We start from the raw sequence: 26105 nt of genomic DNA on the forward strand, positions 1-26105 counted from the left end.
TTAGTACATTACTTAACTTCTTTCTGCCTGATTTTCTCCACCTATAGTAAAAGGGAATAGTGATAGTAGATAAAGATGTGAGCAGCAGGTGTGTGTGTGTGTGTGTGTGTGTGTGTGTGCGTGTGTTTTAAGCAAAGTGTTTAGAACAATGGCTGGCCTGTAAGTTAGGCCTACCCTAAAATGGAAGGAAGCCCTGAGATTCCTTTGAACCAGATGGGATGAGATTTTAAGGCACAAGTGACTTCAGTTATTTTGCTGGATGAGATATCAGTTAAGTTGCCTTTCCACCCTATGAAATGCAAGTTTGATAGAAGTTTTAAGTGGAAGAATAGCATGCTGACAAGTTCCTGAGTTTTTTAAATTTTATTTTTCAATTACAGTTGACATTCAATATTATATTGGTTTCAGGTGTACAGCATAGTGGTTAGACAATCACATATAATACTTTGCAAACTGTTCCCCCTGACATTTTTAGTGCCCACCTGGCACCATCGTTATGACCATATTTCCTCTGCTGTATTTTACATCCCCATTACTGATTTGTAACTACCAATCTGTACTGCTTAATCCCTTCACCCTTTTTCTCCCAGTCCCCCAACACCCCTCCCCTCCAGCAAACACCAGTCTGTTCTCTGTGTCTATGAGTCTGTTTCTGTTTGGTTTGTTCATTTGTTTTGTTCTTTAGATTCAACATATAAGCAATATCATATGATACAAAATTTGTCTTTCTCTGACTCACTTTGCTGAGCATTATACACTCTAGGTTGGATATACCCTCCACGTTGTACCAAATGGTAAGATTTTGTTCTTTTTTATTGCCAAATAATATTCCATTGCACATACGTACCACTGCCTCTTTATACAATCATCTACTGATGGGCACTCGGGTTGCTTCCATACTTTGGTTGTTACAATGCTGCTATGATTCCTGAGTTTTTATTCCTCAGTCTATCCCTCTGCAGTTCAAAGAATAACAAGGAAGGGATAGAATTTAAGAAAATGAAAGGTCACAAAGGCTGTCACAGATGAAAACTATTAGAAAATATTTTTCTCTTGATGAGCTGCCACAGGAGGTAGCAGGACACCGCCCTGAAGTATTGTTGACACAATAAGAGAACATAAATCTAGTTCAGTTTCTAGATGCTAATGCTGGTGTATACTTACAGAAGCAAGGTAGCAGTTTCTAATTCTTGCAGCACATAAGAATCACTGGGGAGCTTTTTAAAACATCCTGAACCCCTGGCTGGTTTGTTTCATTGGGTTGGACATTATCCTGCAAACCAAAAGGTTACTGGGTCAATTCTTGGTCAGGGCATACATATGTCTGGGCTGTGGCCCAGGCCCTCAGTTGCAAGAGGCTACTGATCAGCTGTTCTCTTCCTCTGTTTCTCCCTCTCCACTCCTATCTCTAAAAATAAATAATTTAAAAAAAAACATCCTTATACATTGGCTACAACCAAGATCAATTAACTCAGAATGTCAGAAGGTAGGTAGGACTCATGTGTGAATAACTTTAAAATTCCCTGGGTGATTTCAATATGCAGGTGAATTTGAGAATTAATGAGTTAAATGATTCTTAAAAGAAGTAATTGACCAAATCCAAAATGTGAGACATTTTATAGAAGAGCCAGGTTCTTCATCAAATAAATGACATCTTTTTAAAAGGCAGCAGAGAAAGGTGAACTATAATGAATTAAAAGACTGAATAGCTATATCAAACAAATGCAAAAGTAAACCTTGCTTGGACCTAATCAGAACAAAGCAACTATAAAAAAGATGTATTTAAAACAACTGGAAAAAACTAGAACACAATGACATTAACTAGTTACTGCGAATGTGGTTCTCTACGATAATATGGTTAAGACAAAAGTCTTTATTTGTTAGAAATTCATAATGAAGTATTTGAGGGTGAAATGACATAATGTCTGGATTTGCTTTGAAGTACTCTGAAAGAACTAGAGACACAAAAGAAATGGTACAAAAATAATTGCTGAAGTTGGATGAGAGGCATGGTGGGTTCATTGTAATATTCACTTTACGCTTGTTTGTTTGAAATTTTCCATAGGAATTGTTTAATGAAAAATTTGCCTTCCATTCTGAATGGAAGGCTTCAGTATCAAAACCTTCAGATGAAGTTAGAGGAAGTGGGAGCGGAGGCAGCAGCCCAGCCCAGAGTGAGTGTGGAGCCCAAGTGGAACGAGGAGAGTGTGTTCACAGGTGTGGGGAGGGATGCTGCTGCGGCAGGAAAATCGACCCCGAGACATCACCATCATGTGCTCCACAGACCCCACTGAAGTGTCACCAACCTCTGATTTGAGATGTAAGCCCACCTGAGCCCAGCCTTTTATCTGAGGTCTGAGCATGAAGACATACAAGAAGGATCCATGAAATAGGTAAATATACTTAACATATTAGGAACTATGGTAGTGAACAAGTATGTAGGGAAAGTGTTTCCAAAAGTGCAATGTTTCTGAAAAAATTAACTAGAGATGGAGTTGGATGCTTCCCTGTTTCTGGGTAGAAAGTCTGCGAATTTAAGAATAAAATCATGACTCTGGCCCTCACTTAGCTAAGAGGTTGAGTTCAAACTTTGATTCCAAAAGAAGTCCTGGCTCTTGCCCCCAAGAGGAACGAGCGGGGTCGAAAATCGTTAATGAACCGATTTCCGCCGCGAGGCTGTGCGCAGGCTTCTCTCCGCGGACGCCGGTGGCGAAGGGCCGGAAGTGGGTGGGCAGGAGCGAAGGGTAGGTGACCAGAGGGAAGAAGGGCACCATCTAAGAGGGGTGTTTCCACACGGAGGGTTCCACCGGTGCGAATTCATCTTCTTGTGTTCCCGTGGGGCTTGGGTTGGGCGACGTAAACCCCAAACTCAGGAGCGGCTGTGCCCGTGACCCACTCGAGGAAAAAAACCTCCGACAGCCTCGGCCCACACGCGGTAAGGGCTTCGCCAGGAAAGCGGCCGGAAGCGGAAGAGGAACTGCGGCTGGCGCGCCTGCGCGAGCGGGAGTCGTGGCCGCCACGTTCCTGCCGGTAACGGTCGGCGTTGACCAGCTGGTCACCTGTGAAAGCGCGGCCCATGGCACCAGTGTCCCGGTCCCGCTCCCCCGAGGACACCCCGGGCTCCCGGAGACGGCCACGCAGCTCGCCGGGGAGCAGCCGTTCCCGCTCTCAGACCCGTGGCCGCGAGGGCCCTGAGCCTCTGTGGGGTCGGGCCACCGGCGCGCCTTACCTCCGCAGTGGCCCCGGGTCTCGAGAGTTCCCTGGGCTCCACAGCTACGCCTTCTCGGCCCCTTCCTCCGTGTACTGTGGAGGGCACCGGTCCCATTATCGCAACTACACGGGCGACGGGCATTGGGCGGAGCACTACGACGTGAAGGAGAGCTCCCGACAAAGGAGGCTGAAAGAGAGGGAACGGATCGGGGAGCTGGGAGCTCCTGAGGTGTGGGGCCTGTCTCCGAAGTGCCCGGAGCCGGATTCTGATGAACACAGCCCAGTGGAAGGTGCAGAGGTGAAAACGCAGAAGATCAGCAGCAGTTCAGATTCCAGCTCTGAAGAAAAAAGGAAAAAGAAGACCAGTCATTCAAAAAATAAGAAAAGAAAGAAAAAGTCCAAAAGAAAATATAAGAAATATTATGGTAATAGTGACAGTAATTCAGACCCTGACACTCATTGTGGCTCTGATGAGGGGAAAAAGAGAGCCAAAAAAGCCAAGAACAAAGAGAAGAAAAAGAAACACAGAGGTGCAAATAGTAAGAAAAAGAAGAGTAAAAAGACTAGAAAAGAACCGAATGACGCAAGTTACAAAAATTGTGAAGGGGAGGTGCCAGAAGATAACTGTTTTGAGCACTCAGACATTACAGATACCATGGATCTCATCGGTCCTGAAGCACCTGCAATTCACACCTCTCAGGATGAGAAACCTTTGAACTATGGCCATGCTCTACTCCCAGGTGAAGGCGCGGCCATGGCAGAGTATGTGAAAGCTGGAAAGCGTATCCCACGAAGAGGTGAAATTGGGCTGACAAGTGAAGAAATTGCTTCATTTGAATGCTCAGGCTATGTCATGAGCGGCAGCAGGCATCGCAGAATGGAGGCTGTGCGACTGCGCAAAGAGAACCAGATCTACAGTGCAGATGAGAAGAGGGCCCTGGCATCCTTTAACCAAGAAGAGAGGCGGAAGAGAGAGAATAATATTCTGGCCAGTTTCAGAGAGATGGTGTACAGAAAGACAAAAGGGAAAGACGACAAATGAGGACTTTTGTTCCACAGCAAGACTTTGAACAACGATTTTCTATGACCAAAGTAGTTTTTGCAGGCTTTATGGTGCTACTGTACCTATGTTAGTAAGTTGTTGAAGAAAAACCTGTTTAGCAGTTTTTTATTTTCAACTTAAAAAGTAATATGTGACCATGGTTTTAAAGATACTCAATCACTACAGGAGAGTTAGTAAAATGTGAGTCTTTACTGAAGTCCCTGATCCTTCTCCCCAAAGAAATCAATCTCTCTCTCTCTCTCTCTCTCGCTCTCGCTCTCACTCTTGCTCTCTATCTATCTCTATATCTGTTCATGAGTTCTTTGTACATACAACCATTATGTTGCAAAATAAACGGAGCTATTGACCCAACGGGGTTTTATTTCTCTTGTTGCCCTGACTGCTCTCTGTAAAGGCTTCATTTATTTGCCCCAAGGGGAACCAGAAAAACTCCACAAAGAACAAAGGATTCAATTGATTGTATACTTCTAGTTGCATTTAACAGACTGAGTTTTAAAAAGTAGAGTTTTACTAACATACAACTTAAGTGCAGCAGGAGGACAGTTTTCCTGTGTGGCTTTAATAGGGCATTGGCTTCTTTCCTCCTTGTTCTCTATGAATCATTTCCCTCTTCAGGCTGTTTTCTCTCAAATAAAAAAAAGGTCAGCAAAAGCACCTGAGTTAGGTTATATATTTCCTGGTCCACCTCTAAAAAGATAAAATATTTTTTTATCTTGGCATTGCAAACAATCCTGAGATTCATCCTAACTGGATTAGGTTAGGTCACATGCCCATCACAAAAAGATGTTGCTGCCAGGGAAATAGAATAGCTTACTCCTGGAGCTGTTGGTTTTGTCTGTTTCTGGGCTATGTGGGGAAGGAAAGCGTTCCTAAATGAAAATCAGGATAACATTGGGAGAGGGAATAGGCAACCAGTAAGTGCTCACTACAATTGTGAATGATTTCTAAATATATTTTATTGATTATGCTATTATAGTCCCATTTTTTATCTCCTCTGGTTCCCTCCACTCTGCATCCCCCCTCCCACCAGCATTTCCTCCCCTTAGTTCACGTCCATGGATCATACATGTAAGTTCTTTGGCTTCTCCATTTCCTATACTACTCTTTTTAAAATATATATATTTTATTGATCATGCTATTACAATTATCCTGATTTTTTCCTACCCTTTATTCTCCTCTGCCTTGCACCCTCTGTCCCACCAGCATCCCCCCCCCCTTAGTTCATGTTCATGGGTAATAACGAACAAGTTCTTTGGCTTCTCTGCTTCCCATGCTATTCCTAACACCCATGCCTATCTTGTACCTACCATTTATTCTTCTTATTCTCTTTACCTTTTGCCCCATTCTCCCCCTCTGATAACCTTCCATGTGATCTCCATTTCTGTGATTCTGTGGTTTGCTTAGTTACTTTTTGATTTTGTGTTTAGTTTCAGTTGTTGATAGCTGTTACTTTGTTGTCATTTTACTGTTCATAATTTTGATCATCTCCTTTTTCTTAGATAAGTCCCTTTAACATTTCATATAATAAGGGCTTGGTGATGATGAACTCCTTAAACTTGACCTTATCTGGGAAGCACTTTATCTGTCCTCCCATTCTACATGATGGCTTTGCTGGATAGAGCAATCTTGGATATAGGTCCTTGCCTTTCATGACTTTGAATACTTCTTTCCAGCTGCTTCTTGCCTGTAAGGTTTCTTTTGAGAAATCAGCTGATAGTCTTAGGAGAACTCCTTTGTAGGTAACTGTCTCTTCTCTCTTGCTGCTTTTAATTCTCTCCTTATCTTTAATCTTTGGTAACTTAATGATGATGTGCCTTGGTGTGTGCTTCCTTGAGTCCAACTTCTTTGGAACTCTGAGCTTCCTGGACTTCCTGCAGTCTATTTCCTTTGCCAGATAAGGGAAGTTCTCCTTCACTATTTTTTCAAATAAGTTTTCAATTTCTTGTTCTTTCTCTTCTCCTTCAGGCACCCCTATGATTCAGATATTGGAACATTTAAAGTTGCCCCAGAGTTTCCTAAGCCTCTCCTCATTTTCTTGAATTCTTGTTTCTTCATTCTGTTCTGGTTGAATGTTTATTTCTTCCTTCTCTTCTAAACTGTTCATTCAAGTCCCAGTTTCCTTCACATCACTGTCGGTTCCCTGTACATTTTCCTTTATTTCATTTTGCATAGCCTTCATTTCTTCCTCCATTTTGTAACCAAACTCAACCATTTCTGTGAACATCCTGATTACCAGTGTTTTGAACTATGCATCTGATAGGTTGTCTGTCTCTTCATTGCCTAGTTCTGTTTTTGGAGCTTTGGTTTATTCTTTCATTTTGAGCCATATTTCTTTGTCTTGGCAAAGAAATTGCCATTGTAAGGGGCAGAGCCTTAGGTATTTGCCATGGCAGGGCAACCCACCTCAATGCATTTTGGTGCTGTATGTGGGGAGGGGTTCCAGAGGGAACAATGTCGCTTGCTCAGCTCTCGCTGGCTTTCAGTCACTTCTCTGCTACCTACAAGCAAATTGGGCCTTTCTGGTGCTGATTCTCGGGTGGGTAGGTGAGATTGTGTACATTCTAGGACCCTATGGGTCTCTCCAATGAACTTTCCTATGAGGCTGGGAGTTTCTCCTGCTGCTGCAACCACCACAGGTTTTTTTTTCAGTCGGAGGTTTTGAGGTTTTATTCCCCTCGCTGGAACCCTGGGTTGCTTGGTCTTTTTCACTCCCCAGTTGTCTCTCCTGGTTTATCCGCACGCAAATGTGGGGATAAACTCCACCAGCCGCCACCTCACCTGGTCTGCCAGGTCTACGCCAGTCCTCCAGCTGCCACCTTGCCGCAAGTCTTCTCCATCCCAGCTGCCTCTCTCTGCCCCTCCTACCAGCCTGGATGATTGTTTCTTCTTTAACTCCTTGGTTTTCAGACTTTCATTCAGTTTGATTTTCTGGTAGTTCTGGTTATTTTTTATTTTTAAATTTGTTGTTGTCCTTCTTTTGGTTGTGTGAGGAGGCAAAGTATATGTACTTATGCCTCCATCTTGGCCAGCAGTCCTGAATGATTTTTTAAAACATAGAATACAGTACATGTGCTGAATGCCAAAATTTTCTTGCTGATTTGCTATGACTATTAGAAGCCAGATAACATGACTGAAGGGGGCACAGGGTTTGTCCATAAAAATAGATATGAAAGAGGCCCTAACTGGTGTAGCTCAGTGGATTGAGCATGGGCCTGTGAACCAAAGGATTGCAGTTCAATTCCCAGTCAGGGCACATGCCTGGGTTGCAGGCCAGTTCCCAGCAGGGGACGCATGAGAGGCAACCATATATTGGTGTTTCTCTCCCTCTCTCCTTCCCTTCCCCTCTAAAGATAACTAAATAAAATATGAAAGAGATAACATGAAGAATTAGTGTTCAAGTCTTCCAAAGAGTAGATTAGGTGCCACCTAAACTAGGAAAAGAAGGAAAAAAGAGAGATGGTATCACTCTAGCTGGTGTGGCTCAATGGACTGAGCACTGGCCTGAAAACCAAGGTGGCTGGTTTAATTCCCAGTTAGGGAACATGCCTAGGTTGCAGGCCAGGTCACCAGTTGGGGGCATTCAGGAGGCAACTGTGTGAGAGGCAACCAGTGGTGTATCTTGCACATCAAAGTTTCTCTCCCTCTTTCTCCCTCCCTTCCTCTCTCTCTAAAAATAAATAAATAAAATCTCAGAAGGCAGTTGGTAGAGCTCATGAAAAGGGGACCAGATTTTGAGGGACCACATGAATAAGACAAGTTTGAGATGCTGGCTCACACTAGTGCTAGGGAAGACTTTGGAATGAGCTTCACTTATAATCAATGATAAGGTCTTTGTTGTCACCCAGTGACATTGGCCTTAACACTTGATATTTGATTTGAATAATCAATTTTGCAAGGCTCAAGATCCTAGCAAACCCCATAGGGCTGAAGGTGATGGGGGTGGTGTTCTAGAATCTGTCAGGGCAGAACTATGTAGAAAGGCACCTTTACCCCAGTATGTGACTTAATTTACCTGTGACCACACTAGCTTCAGATTTCCCCCAAATATTGTTGGGGAACACTGGTGAAAGCCACCTTGTTACATATGTATATTTCCATTTTTAGAAACAAACTATACCACATTATTCACATGAATATGCACTTTGTTTTTTTCACTGAACAATATGTCTTGGAGATGTTTTATATCAATGCATATAAATCTGCTTTGTTCTTTGTAGTGACTTTATCATAGTCTGTTGTATGGAAGGACCATATTTTATATTGGATGTTTGGTTTTCTATATTTTGCTATTATACAATACTGTATTGAAAATCTGTTTGTGTATAAGTGTAGTATCTGTAGTATATTCATCTAGAAGTAGAATTATTGGGTCAGAAAGAATTCTTTGAGTATCTAATAATGGCCACCTAAAAGTACAATTATGGAATCAAAAGGAAGATATTTCTATGGGCTAAGAACTAGGTCAGGTATTGGAGAGACACCAAGGAACAACTTAGGCTTGATTCCTGCTGTTATAGGATTTTACATATACCTTAAAAAGTGAGCAGACAAGTATAAACTGTAGTATATTATGAAGAAAGTAAGGAGCTAAAGACAGTAATAGGGGACATTTTTTGATAGGGTTATCAGGAAAGTGTAGGAATGTCACAATCCAGCTCTATGTGTTTTTACATTTTAATAGTTCTGCAACATTGCCTTCTAAATAAGATGAACCACTTTATTTGCCTACAAAAATTGTTCTTCTAAAACCTTTTGATACTTGCCAATCTGATAGGTGAAAATGGCATTTCATTTTTAATTTAATTTCTTTAATTAAGAGTAAAGTTGATATATGAACATTTTGTAAATCTTTTTTTGTGTATATGTAAACTACCTTCATTATAACCTTTGTCCATTTTCTTATTGGGTTGTTGATGTCTTCTTACTAGTCCTAAGAACTTTACACATAATAAATACATTAGCCCTTTATAACAGATCATGCATATATCCCCCCTCCTGTTTGACTTTTGAATTGCTTTTTCTAGAAGACACTTGATCATACTGCTCTTTAAGGCCTAAAAATACTCCCTAACACTAGCCATACAATTAAATATATTTGTCTTTCTCACTTGGGAAAAAGCTGCAGCTAAGAAACCACTTAGCTGCAGCTAAGTCAGCCAAGTTAAGGTTGGCAGGTTTCTTTTTCAAAAAGACAGAAGTTCTCATGGCAATATTGCTGTTGTGATGCTTATCTTGCTGTTTAATGTTGCTATTAGGACACTGGCCAGTAAATCTGCCTTAAGAGAGATGTGAAAGTTGGAATTTGTGGATCACTTTGTCTCAAGAGAGCTAATAAGAGGTAGAACTACTTTTTTTTTAAAGTAGTTTCGCCCAGAGTACCTGACTATGGGTTGTGGACTATAAAATAGCACGACAAAAATTTTGTGTTATGTTAGGTTTCAGAAAAACCATCAGAATCACTTTTTACTAAATTCTGCTCAAGGAGGAAATTGAACAGACCAAATCGTTTTTCTTAACCACAAGAGTTACACTGATCTTTAGTAAGTGCTGAGAAAACAGCCCAAGAAAGCAAACTATTGAGGCTATTGCTAATAATTTAAAATTGAAAAATTTTATAAAACATTATTAAAATACTTACTTCGTGACTTTATGAAGTCATCTTTAATAATATTTCACGAAGTATAAAACTCCCCCACTGGTGTAAGGGATCCAATGGGCATTTTCATGGTACTTTTTAAAAAGTTCTGTAACACAGGGAAGGTATTTCTTATAACTCTTAGGGAGTGAGAAATATATTTGGCAATATTGCTATCATTTTATTTTTAACAAATTCAGTTGGATTTTTATAAGAATACTTGTAAGAATTTCACCACCAAGCATGAGGGAGGCTTTTGGTTTCAGATGTAGTTATTTCTTTTCTGCCATATAAAGGGAGTGTCCATATATTTCTATTTTATTAGGAGTTTCCCCCTTGTTAATCAGAAATGCATGTTGAATTTTATCAAATGACTTTTTAGCATTTGTGGAAATAATATGATTTTTATTAGCCTACTAATATGATGATTTAAAGTACAAATTTCTTAATATTAAACTATGGTTTAAGTTTATTAGATTCTTTTAGGGCTTTTGATTATTTAGAATAATCACTGGTCACATCATTTTCTATTTCAAAAATCAGAATAATGTATAAGGTCTTCCTGTATGAACAGAATTGGAGAGAATGGCAGAGAGCACCATTACAGAAAGATAACTAACTCTGCATAACCACAGGGTAGTGTGAGTTGCATTGCAATAGTGCCTCTACTTAAACAGAGAAAAGAAAGCCTATGTTTTGAGTATCACCATTTTGTTTATTAAAAATGAGAATACTTCTAAAATATGAAAACCTCCAGTTTGAAAACTGATTTATATTAGTAGTAATATTATTGTCCTGGCAAAAATGGTCATTTGATCTATTCTCACCTTATCCAACCCTATCCCTTCCAAAAGACACAGAAATTTAAATTAAATTTGCACACTTTGAATTGTTTTTTAAAAACTCCTCTTTAAGTTGTACTGTTTTTATTTTCATGGGATACCCAATGCCATACAAATAAATCACAGCCTTCATAATACGAATGACATTTAAGACATGGCACAGACTTTGAAAGAGAAAGTAAATAAATTAGGATATATTTACTTCCTTTTTAAATTAAAATTTATGTTTATCTCATGTATTTGGGGAGGGGGGAATGTCCTTCTTTAGAAAGAAAGATAATCAGACATTTTTCTCTTCAAGACAGAATATTAACTTGTAACTAGTAAAATATTTGTGTTGACTGGATTTGTTAGTCTAAGGAAAAGTTTTAAAGTAAATATACTTAACTTTTACTTTTAAAATATATTTTCAAGCTTTAGACAGTCAAAATAAAAAAGATAACTCTCCTTATGATGACAAAATATTATTTGTGTTATGGGGGGGCGCCCCCCGCCCCCAGCTGCCATAGATGAGAATAAGTCTACCAAGACATGACCTGCTTAGGGAGGAAAGGTGGCCCATTTCTCAAAGGAGAAGGGCCAGAAGCCTGTTCTTCAATGGGCTTTTATTGGGTTCAATTTGCACAGGAATACAGGTAAAGCTCATCAATCATTGTTAGGCAGTAAGGATCAAACAATAGATAACATGCAAGAACTATCAGGGCTTATTCTGAGTCAGGGTCAGTTAGCTAAAGGGCCATAAAACTTTGGGAAATAAACTCATTTCATGTTTGGATCCTTATCAGAAAATTGAGGGCATTCTTAGCAAAGCAGGTTTCGCAGGATTTTATGCATTCTTTCTTAGGCCTGATCTCTGAGAAACTGCGTGTTCCTGCCCAAGGCTGCACTACCCTCCACCCTCTGTCATTGTTTCAGGCTTAAGTCAGTCAGGGGAAGTAAGGTGACCAAGAGATTAAGAGACTTTTTGCAGACACAATGAGGATTCAGGCTATGTCGAAGCTGAGGGGTGAGGGTCCATCACCCCCTTTTTCTATAGGTCCCCAAGTCCTTTCCTTCACAACCTTGCCTGTCTTAGGTAGTCCCTCCCTTGAGGAATCTTACCTGTCATTGGCTAACCAGTCATCAGTCTGGGGCCCAGCAGGGTGAAGTAAAAGGGGGCAGAGGTGGTGCCTCAGCCAGGAAGATAAGCTTTGTCTCCTTAGTGGCTTATGGTCCCAAGGTCCTTTACTCAGCCTTAGCCATGGGAAACTTTGGCTAAGGCTGAGTAAATAATTCTGAGCCTTAGTAAATGGTTCTGAGGCTGAGTAAATGGTTCTTACAGCTTCTGAAACTAGGCAGGGTGATTCCTAATATACCATTTCAATGCTTGAAATACTGAATAAATTACATCATAAAATGGTTACTATATTTAATGAGGTTTCAAAACTGTCAAATAAAGTTTGTTCATATTTTTAAAGGATTTATTCTGTTCAAAGACTATAAGAAAATACAGTTTGTCATAAGGTACGCAAAAGAGGAAATATTTGTTTTCTTCCTTAGAATTTATTTTGGCAAAATGATTATTTGATGCTTATCCTCCCTCCTCCAAGCTACATTCATTGCAAAGTATTGATCATTCTCTCCCACAGTAATGTAATTACCTTTAACTTTTCAATACAAATTTATGCTCATTGTTCAATATAATCTTCAAAATACTTTGACAGTTATTTTTGCCATTGGGTTTGATGGCTTTTTAAACTGGGGAGAAATGGTAAGCCATGTGTCCGTTTTCTAATAACATGAGTGAGCAAAGCGGAAATGCTGGGCTGTTTGTGATAACAGTAAAGTAGTTGGCTTGATTTTACTTAAATAAAATAAATTTCGGCTTGAAAATGAAAACTCACCTAAGACCGCATCTACGCGCGCGTTCCAACCTCCCAGCCTTCCCGCCTGGTCCGCCTCCACCCCCCACCCTCGCCCCCACCCCCAGCGCCCCCAGCGCCCCCAACGCCCGAAGCTCCTGAAGCCCTCGGCTGACGCAGGACACCACTGAGGTACAGTCCTCCCGCGTTCCTAGAGCGGCATTCCTGGGAGCCGCGGTCCTCTAGCGTTTGGAGAACTCTGACGTCAGTGGAGCTCAGAGGTCTGGTTGAGTGTTCGACCGGTCGGGTCGCTGCTGGACAGCCGGTGATCGTGCTGCAGGCTGGGAGGAACCGCGGCCCAGGGCGCGTGAGCAGCCCGTTCCCTACGGGCACTGAGAAGCCTTCGTGGGCGGCTGCAGCTTTCCGGAAGTTGAGTGCGATTTCACACGTGTAAGGTAAGTCATAGAAGGTAATATTTGAGCAGAAACCTGTAGGAGCTGAGAAGACCTACGTGGCTTTTGGGGGTCGCAGCTTTCTAGGCAGAGGGAACGACCGGTGCTAAGGCTCCAAAGCGGCAGCCTGGCTGACACATTCGAGGAAGAGCAGGGAGACCGGAGTGACCAGGGCGAGGTATGCGGAGGATGGATACAGAGATCGGGAGTGCGGGGAGGCATTGTATTGGTCATTTCTTGGTGTGAAAAGAGAAAATTTTGAGCAGAGGAGAAACACTTGATTTGTCTTTTAAAGCCTCTGTAGCTGGACAAGAGTGAAATCAGGGGAACTGAAAAGTTAGGAGACTATTGCAAGTAATTTAGGTGGGAGAAAAAGGTGTCCTGGACTAGTATTGTGGTAGAAGCGGTTGGAAGTGGTCAGAGGAGTGATCTGCTTTGAAGGTAGAGCCAAACAGGGTTTGCTTTTGGATCAGATGTGGGTCGTGTGGTTATGACAGAAGACAGAGGTAAATTTCAGGTTTTCAGCCTGTGGCTGCAAGAGCTATTGGAAGAAAGATCTGAGGTTCAGCTTTGAGACCTTGAATACGTCATTTAACTCTCCTTAAGTCTTTTTAACTCTCAATGTCTGGGTTTCCTTCTCTCTACAGTGAAGGTAGTAATAGTGTCTTCGTGATAGGGTTGCATTAAAGCATGTAAAGCACATATACAGTTGTGCTGGCTTGTTGTTTTGCTATGCTGAGTGAGACATGAAGAGTGAAGGGTTACTAATGAGAAAAAAATTGGAAGGTTGGAGATGCTCAAGGCAGAGGAATGAGAGCGGAAAGGACCCCAAAACAGGAAAGGGTATTACAAGTTTGAGAGACTGAAAGTTCATTACATCATGAGGAAATTTTAATCCTATTAGATGTTTTGAACTTGTTCCTGAGAGTAATGATGAGCCATTAAATATAATATGCATGGCAAAGACCTAATTGTATTTTCTCTTTAGGAAGATCACTGACTGCAGTGAGGAAGCCATTTGCAGTAGTCAGGTGGGAGAAGAAGAGAAATGGGTGGTTTGGGAGATATTTAGGTAGACTCAGTAGAACTTGATTGACCTGATATATGAGATATGAAAGGGGGCTAGAAAGGTCAGTTTTCAAATCATCTGTTAAACATTATGTTAGATATATGTAATCACATCATAGAAACAAGCCACCACTAATTCACTATTCTACACTGCATAGCTCTGTTACCCAGGTTCTCTAGAGAAGCAGAACCAGTAGCGATATATAAATATAGAAATACACATAGAAGAAGATTTATTATAAGGGATTGGCTCACACAGTGGTGGAGGCTGGCAAGTTCCAAGATCTGCAAAGCGAGTCAGCAAGCTGCAGACTCAGGAGAGCTGATTAAGTTCCTGGCTGAGTCCAGAGGCCTGAGAATCAGGAGATTCGATGATGTAGTTACAGTCAGAAGGCCAGCAGATTCAAGACCCAGGAAGAGCCAGTGTTTCTAGTTGAGTTCAAAGGTAGAGAGAAAGCTGATATCCCAGTTTGAAGCTTGTCCGGCAGGAAGAAATCTCTCTTACTTGGGGGAGAGTCTGCTGTTTTTTGTTTTTTTTTTTCATTCAGACCTTCAACTGATTAGATCGAGGGTACCCACATTAGGGAGGGTAGTCTACTTCAGTCAGTTGACTGATCTAAATATTAATCTCATTCAGAAACACCCAGAAAAATGTCTGGACCCTGTGGCCCAGTCAAGTTGTTAGATAAAAGTAATCATCACAATATCAAACTTTTATTTCTGGCTAATAACCATCACTCATCACTTTCTTGGACTTTTTCACTTTCATTTAGAATAGTAGGATTTTGCTTTTTAAATTTTAAGTCCCTTTTTGACACAGAAAAGTATATACCAGCTGGGAGTGTTCGGGTGTGCACATCCAGGAGTGCGCAACCGCAAGCTGTGTTCGGAGCTTAGCCAGGGACAGCCGCTGACAGAGTGAGCCCCACGCCTGCTGGTTCGAAGGCAAGTGTGAGCTTGCACCGGCACGTGCAAGTCCACGGGCCCTTCCAGTCACTTTAGGAGAACTCCAGATCAAGAATACAAAGACCCCATACGCCAACGGCCTGCTCCAAAGGACAGTGGTGACACGTTGGGTTTGAGAGGCTTCTACAAGGTATCCAGGTGCCAGGTGACTAGAAGGAAATTCGGATGTGGCACTCTTGAGATGTCTGGGCTGGACAACAAGGAAGTCTTTAGATATAGTAATCAAGTTACAAACATGCCTGTCCTCTACATCCCCCCTTCCTAGCTTCTGCGCTATTGTATCCTTCCACAAAATGTCTTATTTTTTGAAAAAGCAATTTTTGTCCATTGTTTTCATGTTCCCATTTTCCTGTGGCAGGCCGACCGCTTGGCCTACCCACAACCTAAATTGTCTTCGCAGAAGTCAGTGACCTCTGTTTTTGTTGCTGTTTGTGTTTTGTTTTTGTAAACTGCTTTATTAACTTCACAATATGTAATGAACATCTTGCCATGCAGTCGGTAAAATCGGTCCAGACACAGTATTTTAGTTAGAAGCTGGTAATGGGAGACTCAGAGGAAACGAGTAACACCAGAAGGTTTACAAGGCACACCGTGAACATGTCAAGTTTAGGGAGCAGGTGTGTCTCCCTGTTAACTTTAGGGAAAACATCAGGATTCAAGGCGTAAGGCGGAACTTGTGATGGTCGTGGCGAGGGGGATCGGTGCTGACTGCCTGTAGACTCTGACTGAACTGCTCCCCTCGTCTTTCCAGCCAGCTGTCTCATCTCCCTCCCTCACCACTTCTCTTGTCTCATCCTTGCCTCTGGCTGCCTAACATGGAACCACCTATGAAGACCTCCAGGCTCACAACATTCACTGGCTTCCAAACAGAGGGACAAGGGCTCTCCTTCATTAGCATCTGGCTCCTTTTTATCCATTTTCCCCCCCTGGTTGGCATCTTCCATGTTGAGATTTTTTACTGCTTGTTCCTCTTTGGACGCAGTTGCTCCTGGCCCCGTCCTTGCTGTCTGCTCCTCCCGATTCTCACCACGAGTGCACCGCCACAACACTTGGACCCGAAGGTCTGCTCCCTTTCGCCTCCTCCTCCTCCTGTTGGGCCACCCCCTCCTACTCAGGGCCACCGCAAGCAGGAACTGAGAAGGATGTGAGTGACTGTCGGGTCTGACTTGTGTTTTGAATTGATTGCATGTGTCAGGTCCCAGACTTGTCCACCTTCCTGTGACATTTCACACTGCCGAGCACTGCGTTTTCATATAATTCCAGTTACAAATCAGTGAATTTGTGTCCTTTACAATTATTATCTCATTCACCTCAAAACATCTCTGTGAACCAGGTGTTACCTCAGTCTTTCAGGTGAGTTATCTAAGTCTCCAAGAGGATAAGGAACTTGTCCCAGGTCACTGCTGACAAGTGACAGGGCTGGATCGGAACATGTACAGAAACGGCTCCTCCCGGCCTTCCGGACGCTGTTCCTTCTCACCTCTCTCCCGAATGGTTGGAGTTTCCTGGGTTCCAGCCACCACTGACTGCTGTGCTGCCCTGAATCTGCCAGGCTTTCTTTCCCCAACAGCTCTGTGCTGATCCTTGGCTCTGACTGACAAACCCTTTCTCTGTCTTCTTGTCTGCTTCGCTTTCACTTGTCTTTTAGAACTCAGAGGGACCTGCGTCCAGGAAGGAGCCGCACCACCACGCCCCGCTGACACCCTGTGCGTCCCTCGGCTGTAGCCCTGTGTGTGCTGCATTGCGACCTCTGGAGAAGCAGAGAGCAGTGGAGGCCGGGAGCTGTGTCCCTCTGTGTTCCCGGCAACTGAGGGTCTAGCGCATAGTAGACAGTCAGCAAAGGAGGTGAGCCGTGAGGACCATGTTCTTGTAGTTAATCCTGATATTGGCTTTAATGAACATGTAAGCAGTTTTGTCTTGTGTCTTTTGTCCCTTAACGTTTGAGACTTTTCCGATCTACAGAACAGTTGAGAGAACGGCGCAGTTGGTACTGCGGCCCGTCGTGCAGCAGCCGTGGTTAACTCCCCGCTGTGTGTGCTCGCTCTGTGTGCACACGAACATTCACTGTCCTTCTGAAACACCTGAAGGTACGTTTCAGCATCATCTGAGAATAAGGATGCATGACCATGAAACATTCATCTCACCTGAGCAAATTCTCACTTGGTATCTCTAAACTTTGTCTGTAAAGGGCCCGTCAGTAAATGTCTTCAGCCTTGCAGGTGAGATGATCTCTGTGGAGGCCACTCAGTCCTGCTAGTGTTGCAAAAACGCAGCTGGAACGAGACCTGAACAAGTGGGTGAGTGGGCGCAGTGTTCCAGTGAAGCCTCAGGCCCAGTGACGGGCTTTGGGCTCCGTTCGGTCTTTGAGCCGTAGTTTGCTTATTTAGGTTTCTGAATTCTTCAAACCATAATGTTTGTATCTTTTTAAAACTCCAGCCAAGTTTACACATTGTGTTTTGCTATGTTGCTTTAATCTAGACCAGGGCTGTCAAAGTGATTTTCACCGAGGGCCACATCAGCCTCACGATTGCCTTGCAAGGGCCGAATGTAGTGTTAGGACTGTATCCATGTAACTACTCCTTAACCAGGGGCAAGGAGCTCAGCACCGCTGCTGGGCGGAAACAAGGTGGAGGTGTTTTCCACCTGTGATCTAGACCCTACCTTCCCCGCACCCTGTTATTTTCGTGAAATTGATTGTTTTGAAGAGCCAGTGCCTGTTATAGATGCACCGCACTCTGGATTCATCTGAAAGTTTACTCATTATTAGAGTCACATAAACATTTTCAGAGATGATGCTATGTAGGTGGGAAGGTACAAAGTCAGTTGTCTCACCATCGGAGCTGCTAGATTCTATCACTTACACCTTAAGTGTATGACATCTCCATTTTTCCTTTTGTCATTAATAAGTGGTGAGCATGGAGGGTCATTGAGGCCGAGAACGTCCCCCGTGTCCTCCCCCGCTTTCACCCAGTGGCTCTGCCCATTTGTGGTCCTTGATTGAATCAATTATTTCACAAAGAGCTACAAGATGAATTTTCAAATGTATTTTTTCTATGTCAGGTGGCAGTCTTGTGTAAAACAGAGTTTTCTCATTTTGTATGTGTTCCTTCTTTAGGCATTAAATTTTTTTTAATTAAAAAATTTATTTTTAGAGAGGGGAAGGGAGGGAGAAAGACAGGGTGATAAACATCAATGTGTGGTTACCTGTCAAGCGCCCCCTGCTGGGGACCTGGCCTGCACCCCAAGCATGTGCCCTGGCTGGGAATCAATCAATAGGCCACCCTTTGGTTCGCAGGCCCGCACTCAATCCACTGAGCCACACCGGCCAAGACTAGGGATTTTTTTTTCCAGAGGGAACAAAATGGATAGTAATTGTTGAAAATGTACCTGCCCAACACAGGGGTATTGCTATTGATCTTGTTATCATTGCTACTGCTATTACTGTTTCTGTGATTCTTGTTATTAAATTTCCAGGAGTGTTCCTGAGGAGATAATCCAAAAGAAAGTTCTCCAAGACAGAGAGAGCAGTCTGAAGCCGGAGATGGCATCAGTATTGGTCAGTGCTCCTTCTCTGGCTCCTCTGAATCTGAAGAAGGATTCAGGAAGGCCAGTAAAGGATGGTCACCACACTGCTAGGGAGCAGGGATTCAGACATCCAGGAAATGGCACTGGCCTTGAACGGGAGCCGCTGTGCAGACAGTTCAGGCAGTTGCGGTACGAAGAGACCGCAGGACCTCGAGAGGCGCTGCGCCGGCTCCACGAGCTCTGCCGGCTGTGGCTGCGGCCCGAGACTCACAGCAAAGAGCAGATGCTGGAGCTGCTGGTGCTGGAGCAGTTCCTGCGCATCCTGCCAGCGGGGCTGCGAGCTCGGGTGCGGGAGCGGCGCCCACAGAGCGGCGAGGAGGCCGTGGTTGTACTGGAGGACCTGCATGCAGAGCTGCAAGAAACTGGACAGCAGGTGGAAGAGGTAAGATGTGTGCTCTTTTTCAGGAAGGCTGGGTTGGAGACCGGCTGGAGAGGTGGAAAGGAGCTGAGTAGTGGCAAGAGAATTGCCGGGTCCTCTTTCAGTTTTCCTGTCAATTGGCTGTTTATTGCTGTAGGTTTCACCTTTTCTCTGCTGGGAAGAAGCATGCTTTTTGTTGCCCCTGTGCCGTTTCTCTTTGCTCTGTTTTCTAATGTTGGAGTGTTCTTCTGAACAGCAGCTCTATTGTATGCACTTGTACCGAACTGTCCCTAGGACCTAGGACAGGCAGAGAAGCAGCACGTGAGTGTGGAAGAGACAGCGGCTCTGAATGCTGCACGGGCCCAGCAGGTCACACCTGAGCAAGCAGATCCGAAGCCTGAAACAGAACGAGGTAAGAAACAGACAGTCTTCCTGGGTGTGAGAAGCCTGCACAGCACCCCTGGCATTTGTTCTTGGTTTCTGTTTGGAGTCAGATTTATTTGTGAGTGTACAATACAGTGAGTTTCACAAGCAGAAAGTAATTACTGTTGTCCAATCACCACCACAATGAAGATGTAGAGGATCTGTCACCCCAGACCTTTCACTTCATTCAGTTAAAGCTGAAGCGTCCTGTGAGAGGGCTGCTTCCTCCCCCAGGCACAGAACTCCGGCCCGTGCCGCAGCGCTCATTTCTCCTCGCTGCCTTCCTGTCGCCGTGAGAGGCTTGTCTTTGGTTTCTAAATGTCACCTGGATCGGTTTTTGTTGTTGTTGTTTTAATATGCTGTGTTTTCTTTGCCTCTGAAATGGAGCTTTCTCATTTCTATCCCTTTCATTCACGTTTCTTCTCTCCAGTCTGATACAAGCCCTGCTTGTCATCTTGGTGCCTCTGTGGAAGCACCGTCTGCCATTTCAACACATTCATTAATGTTGCTCCCTCCTTAAATCCCTTCATTAGGTGCATGATGTTATTCTTTCAATTTTTTTTTAATGTTTGAAAAATTCTATAATGAAGAGTAAAAAACAAGAAAAAACCCACCACTTTCAGTGTCTTCCAATGGCTGTTAATAAAGGCCTGATACACATATTCTGGCATCTGCTAACCTCACAGCCAAGTAATGTTAACCAGCAACCGATGTGCTCCGCTCTGCTGGGCCTCGAGCACTGACTGTTCTGTGTTCTGGGAAAACTCCCGGCCCCAAGCAGATCGGGACAGTGAGTCACCCTCCCTCCCATCCGGCCCAGCTGCACTTTCTCTCTGAGTCTTCCATGTGGAATGGCTGTTCCTCACTCTCCCTAAGCCCCACCCACCATCAGGACCGAGCCAAGACGCCACTTTCTTGGTCATTTCCTAAGTCTTCTAACTCGGGGCGAGGCTGTTCTCCTGCCACAGAATTGATCCCACTTTAGTGTAGTTGCTGGTTAGCATCTCCTTTTTTTCTGCCAGAAAAACCGGCAGTGACTTTATTTTAGTTTCTGAGCTTTTTACAGTTCCTGGCTGAGAGCTGGCAATCAGTACGTGTCTCCTTGTTGAACAGTTGGTATTGATTCTAAAGCCCTTCTTTACCTACTACCTCCTCTTTCAGTTTTGGATGTTGCTGCAAGGTACGCTTCTTCTGGAAAGTTTGAGGCTTAATTTACATTTTTACATTTACACAGCGAAGTCAACATTAAAATCAGTCCACTTTTCTTCATTTTCTGTTAAAGGGCCATCACTTTCTTATTGGCCCAGGGTCCTCAGCGGATCTTTCTTTTCCATTTTCCATGGGACAAGCCATTTTCAAGAATACAGCCATTCCCTTTGAGACAGTCTGCTAGTGTGTGTGTGTGTGTGTGTGTGTGTGTGTGTGTGATACAAAGTAGGCCACTTCCCACCACCACCCGCTTCCTTCCCCAAAGGCGGCCAGTGCTAACAGTTTCTTGTGTATCATTCCACGTGTAATCTATAGAAACACAAACAGCCACAGTATTTCCACTTTGCACACATGGCTGGATTTAAAATTTTTCCTACTAATTACAGATTTCTTTCCCCAAGTACCAAAAGACAAGTCATTGTTGGCATATATTTGATATTTCAGGTGAAGAGACAATGACTGAGAATAAGATGCCAGCTGTAGAGACAGACCCTTGTGGAGGGTCGGAATCGACTGGGAAAGTGTCTGAGCCCGGAGAGCCACACCATGAGGACTCTCACTTGGAAAGGCAGCAGGCCAAGCCCAAGGAGAAGACCGACTGTAACCGGTCAGCAGGTGGGGAGGGAGTCCTCCAGCACTCAGACCTGCTTGGACAGGACGGTATGCACAGCGCAGGACAGCTGTGTGAACCCAGTCCTCCTGGGCGTCAGAAAATCCGCTCTAGAGAGAAAAGCCATCAGTGTCATGAGTGCGGGAAAGCCTTTCAGAGAAGCTCACACCTTGTCAGACATCAGAAAATCCATCTTGGTGAGAAGCCTTATCGGTGCAAGGAATGTGGGAAGGTGTTCAGCCAGAATGCAGGCCTCTTGGAGCATCTCAGAATCCACACTGGAGAGAAACCTTTTCTCTGTATCCACTGTGGGAAGAACTTCAGGCGCAGCTCTCACCTGAACCGGCACCAGAGGATCCACAGTCAGGAGGAGCCCTGTGAGTGCGGGGAGTGCGGCAAGACCTTTAGCCAGGCCCTGCTCCTCACCCACCACCAGCGAACCCACAGCCACTCCAGGGGCCACCAGTGCCACGCCTGCGGGAAGGCCTTCAGCTTGACCTCAGACCTGATTCGACATCACAGGATTCACACTGGAGAAAAACCTTTCACCTGCAACATATGCCAGAAAGCCTTCCGACTGAACTCCCACCTCGCTCAGCACATGCGGATCCACAATGAAGAAAAACCCTATGAGTGCAGTGAGTGCGGAGAAGCCTTCAGGCAGAGGTCAGGTCTTTCTCAGCATCGGAGGTACCACCACAAAGACAGGCCGGCTCACTGAAGTGCCCTCCCCGCATGGGACGTCGGAGACAGAACATGAACAAGCAAGCCGAACTTTAGGAGAGTTCCCTCTAGCCAACCCTGGGGTTGAGCGGGTGGACTTGGAGGCTGTCTGCCCCCACTCTTCCTCCTTTGTTTTCCTTGGAGTCAGCTTTGTTCTACGATAACTGACCAAGATGGCACTGGGGGGTCGGAGTTGAACAGCATCCTTGACGCAGGAGTTCTCAGAGCCCTTGACGTGGTGCAGACCTTGGTGATGCGTCTCCAGGTAGCAGAGAACCTGGTGACTGAGTGAGGGCTTTGAAGCCATCAGCAAGCCAGCTATCCACAGATGTACAGGCCGAAGCAGAACAAGAGCAGGTGGATATTTTTTGCATATGCTACAGCAAGAGACTGCTATAAAACCAAACAGGTGTGTTACAGTGCAGGTTAATGGTGACTGTGCCCCCCGGTGGCTTTACTAACCCCCAACCAGCAGAGGCATTTTGGAAAGCCAAGATGCCCTAATTTTACCATTCCTCACCGCCATCCCTGCCGTGAGATCTCATTGATTCCAGTTAGAAATTAAACTGGAGAAAAGATTCCTCAGTGATTTGAAGGAACTGTGCCGAATTCATGTAGCTGCTGTCGCTCTTCATAACTCCAGTGCAGGGTAGTGACTGCCGCCTAGACAATTGAGTACATGTCTGATGCAATTTTAAAATGCTGCTTGTTCTGGAATTCTTTGAAACTCAAATAATAAAAAGTCACTTGGAGATTATGATCTCTGTGTTGTGAACCTAACGATGTCATCGTCACGATGAAGAGTATTAAGTGTAGGGGACACCACTTCCAGACACGTCACTTGTTGAGTAACAGCAGCGGCCTAGGCTCTGCTGTCTGGAGAAGGCTCCATATTCTGCCATGGACTGGGAAGATCGGTTAGGCATCATGGTTTTCCAAGGGTTTGGTTTTGCATATGGTTGAATGACAAAAAGAGTAGGGTGAGCCCTGGCTGGTGTGGCTCCGTGGACTGGGTGCTGGCCTGCGAAGTAGGGGGCCACTGGTTCGGTCCCTGGTCAGGGCACAGCCTGGGTTGTGGGTGGGGTCCCCAGTGGCGGGCATGTGGGAGGCAACACATTGGTATTTTTCTCTCTCCCTTTCTCCCTTCCTTCCCCTCTAAAAAGGAATAAATAAAATCTTTTTAAAAAGTAGGAGTGACTTAATCAAAGTCTGTTTTTCTCCTAAATAAGAGAGGCTGGAGACGAGCAGTCCAGGACTGGTAAGGTGGTTCTGTGATGTTACTGGGCCCCTGGCCTCTGCTTTCCTGCACCACCACCATGGTGCGTGCTGTGGGTCCTTACGGTCATCACATAACCCTTGGTGGCTGCTCCAGCTCCAGCCAGTCATACAAAACATGGACACAAGGAAGAGGGACGAGAAGAAGCGCCTCCAAAACCTGCCAGCTCCCTGGGAGCAGCCTGCCCACAGACACGGCCTCACCATGTCATAGGCCATAACGTGGGACAGGGAGGCTGGGAAGTGTGTGCACAGCTGAAAAGTGGGCTTCTTGTCACTCACAGTAAGGGGGATGCATGCTGACCCACTCCTGTTCCTTCCCACGCTGGTCGGACTGGTGAGAGCTGCTACAGGCAACCACAGTGGCAGCTGACCGAATCTGTAGGAGAAGCAGCTGTAACAGAAATTGAAAGAATTGCATAGAGTCAGCCACATTGCACTGCTGGGGGAGTCATAAAGCTGCGTGGTTTTCGTCCTGCTTTATGAGTAAGTGAGGTTGATACCAGCTTTCCTCCCCACACACCAGTGCTTGGAGGCCTGTGTGTGGTCAGCACCCAAACATGTAGCTGTGCCTCATAGTTTAAACTTGTTTCTGTTCAGTTGAAGAAAGAACATGGAATATCTTCCTTGTCAGTAAACAGCAAAGACATGGCCCCGTCAGTGTGGCTCAGCTGTTGGGCATCGTCCTGGCTGGGTTGTCGGTTCTGTCCCTGGTTGGGGTGCGTAAGGAAGGCAATTGATGGCTCTTTCCTTCTCTTCCTCCTGTGTCCAAAATGTAAAAAAAAAAAAGGCAAAGCAATGACAAAAGATTCCAAGTGGGAAGAATTGAAAGAATATATCCTTAAATGTCTGGAAAATTGATTTTGGCTTTCTCTCATGATTCTATAGTGCAGGTATTGTAAGTATTCTCAATTCATTGACACCTCAGACACCCCAGTGCCCTGAGGGCAGACCCATAAGCATTGGGCACAAATGTTGGATACAGGCATATGTAAAATAACATGTTTTTCCTATACCCGTAAATCAGAAAAAAACCGAACGAAGGGCAAATGTCATACAAGATCCGTTACAGTTTTGCTTGCGTGTGAGACGCCATGGACCCCCTAAAAGGCGAGTTACAAGTCTATTAAGGCAGAAACCCGGAGAGGACGAACTATTGCAACAATACCTTCTGAGCAGGGTTCTGTGTGGGGGCACAAAATGTGAACGCTGGCTGGGAGTGAGCCGCTCCGCTTCCCAGTCTGTGCAGCTTGAGTTCCTGCGCATGCAAACTCTGTACGTTTAAGTTAAAGAAAACGCGCTGTTTGCTGTATTGTAATCGTTTATCCATTTGTTGTCCCACCCCTCAACCACAGCAGCCTGTGAAGACCCTAAAGACAGGCTCAGTTTCTCTCTTTCCCTTTTTGGTTTCGAATGCAACGGATTACACAACTGAGGGCCCTGCGGAGTCTGGGCGGATGAGGGTCCTCCCGATGCACCAGAGAGACGCGCTGCCCCGTCCTAGAGAGGCCCGGCACCGGTGCGCAGGCTGCCCACTCCAGCCCAGCGCCCCCTGCCCGGCGGGCTCCTCTGCGCTCCCGGAACCTCTCGTAGGCTGGTCCGGTCCGTCTTTGTAGCTCGCGGTCGCCCCGCCTTCCACCCACCGGCCGCCGGAGCCCATCGCTGCGCTGCGGGCCACTGCAGGGAGGGCGCAGTGACCGGCGCTCCCTGCACTGCCCGGGCTCACCGAGTCCTCCAGGGGCCCCAGGGGCCAGGTAGGAGCCTGCCCGTTGAGGGGGGGCGGCGTGGCGGGGCGGCGCTGGGTCTGGGACTGGACCCACGGGGACACCGCCTCCCTGTGTGGCTCAGAGGGCAGACTTTTCTGTCTGTCCGCAGGGTTTGGGGCGGCATTGGCGCCGTGCTTTGGGCAGTGACTGGGCTGCAGGGGTTCCAGCCTTAGAGACGTGTGCGCGGGGTGCGCGGGTGCGAGGCTTGAGCGGCGGGACGGGAGCAGCACCAGCTTTCTCGGAGGTCGGGACTGTGGGTTGTATTCATTCACGGTTAGTGCGGTGCCCCCCAAATACTGACGTGCCCAGTAAATGCCAGTTGAGTGACAAACGTACCAGTAAAACTGAGCAGCAACAGATCCGGCGGGGTTTGGATTTAGTTCGAGGAGTAGAGATTGAAACCAGGTGTTTGGGAGGGGAGCGTGTGGAATGTGGGCCCAGTTGTGCTGAAGGAAATAATGTGAGGCGGGGAGAGTAGCGGAGAGAATGGTCGTAGTGCTGACGTTAAGTGGTGATGAAGGAGGGATGGTGCCGGGACCTGCAGAGGTGCCGGGACAAGGAGCGCGGCGCTGAGCGGCTCTGAGCGGCTCTGGCGCCGGGTGGGGCCGCGGGGTTACAGTGCCGGCGGGCGGCCTGGAGGCGTCCAGTGCAGGGTCTGGGTCTGCAACGGGAAAGGCAGGTTCCCGCGGGTTCCTGGGATGGAGACACATTGTAATTGCGAAGAATGAGATCACGGAAGGAAGAGGAAGAGGGACAAAAAGAACTTGAAGCTTGTCTCCTGTTTCAGTGCTCTATTGCTACATTAAAAAAAAATGAATAAAAAATCTCAGCATTAGTGGGAAAACCTCCGCTGATTGCTTGTTCTGGTTGTGTGGGCTGACTGTGCGGTCCGGCCAGCCTGGCCCAAGTGGCAGCACCAGCCGAGCCCCCCAGGGCTTTGGCGCCTTGTCATGGCCTCACCTGCCGGCTCAAGCCCTGCAGGGCAGTGTAGCCCCCGGCCACCCAGAACCGGAGAATCCCTTCCTCTTAGCGTCCTTCTAACGTGTTCTGCCCTTCACAGCTAACCCCCTCCCTCTGGG

At 45.4% G+C, this 26105-nt stretch overlaps 2 protein-coding genes, 1 long non-coding RNA gene and 1 pseudogene across 9 annotated transcripts; 2 read left to right on the forward strand and 2 right to left on the reverse strand.

The window, feature by feature from the left end:
• The first annotated feature begins 2803 nt into the window (after positions 1 to 2803).
• NKAPL (NFKB activating protein like) lies at positions 2804 to 5402 on the forward strand. Its single transcript, XM_037131828.2, has one exon. The coding sequence runs from the start codon at positions 3077 to 3079 to the stop codon at positions 4250 to 4252; it is 1176 nt and encodes a 391-aa protein (XP_036987723.2). The 5' UTR covers positions 2804 to 3076; the 3' UTR covers positions 4253 to 5402.
• A 7469-nt stretch (positions 5403 to 12871) lies between these two features.
• On the forward strand, positions 12872 to 22742 carry ZSCAN26 (zinc finger and SCAN domain containing 26). Of its 7 annotated transcripts, none has more exons than XM_053655932.1 (6): positions 12872 to 13046; positions 16060 to 16221; positions 16726 to 16922; positions 17040 to 19044; positions 19315 to 19432; positions 21097 to 22742. In XM_053655932.1, exons 4-6 carry the CDS (start codon positions 18619 to 18621, stop codon positions 21981 to 21983), a joined length of 1431 nt encoding a protein of 476 aa, XP_053511907.1. In that variant the 5' UTR covers positions 12872 to 13046; positions 16060 to 16221; positions 16726 to 16922; positions 17040 to 18618; the 3' UTR covers positions 21984 to 22742. The 7 variants fall into 7 exon arrangements, with proteins under 7 accessions (XP_053511907.1, XP_036987702.2, XP_053511906.1 ...); XM_037131807.2 differs by lacking the exon at positions 16060 to 16221 and having other exon boundaries at positions 17040 to 17374; positions 18552 to 19044; XM_053655931.1 differs by lacking the exon at positions 16060 to 16221 and having other exon boundaries at positions 17040 to 17164; positions 17266 to 19044.
• Positions 15452 to 16819, reverse strand: LOC119039135 (protein BEX2-like; annotated as a pseudogene).
• On the reverse strand, positions 21357 to 24696 carry LOC128625986 (uncharacterized). The gene is made up of 2 exons (XR_008389854.1): positions 24429 to 24696; positions 21357 to 24022 (listed from the first exon to the last, which is right to left on the reverse strand). It is a non-coding gene; the product is annotated as an uncharacterized LOC128625986 (long non-coding RNA).
• Positions 24697 to 26105: the final 1409 nt, after the last annotated feature.

This window comes from Artibeus jamaicensis, unplaced genomic scaffold (genome assembly GCF_021234435.1).
Source record: "Artibeus jamaicensis isolate MK-2021 breed Jamaican fruit bat unplaced genomic scaffold, CSHL_Jam_final scaffold_1689, whole genome shotgun sequence".
In the NCBI taxonomy this organism is placed as follows: domain Eukaryota; kingdom Metazoa; phylum Chordata; class Mammalia; order Chiroptera; family Phyllostomidae; genus Artibeus; species Artibeus jamaicensis.

Coding starts and splice junctions, on each gene's coding strand:
- NKAPL (XM_037131828.2), top strand. CDS start 3,077: ATGGCACCAGTGTCCCGGTCCCGCTCCCCCGAGGACACCCCGGGCTCC.
- ZSCAN26 (XM_053655932.1), top strand. CDS start 18,619: ATGGCATCAGTATTGGTCAGTGCTCCTTCTCTGGCTCCTCTGAATCTG. Junction 19,045..19,314: donor CTGGACAGCAGGTGGAAGAG/GTAAGATGTGTG, acceptor AACTGTCCCTAG/GACCTAGGACAGGCAGAGAA. Junction 19,433..21,096: donor GAAGCCTGAAACAGAACGAG/GTAAGAAACAGA, acceptor TTGATATTTCAG/GTGAAGAGACAATGACTGAG.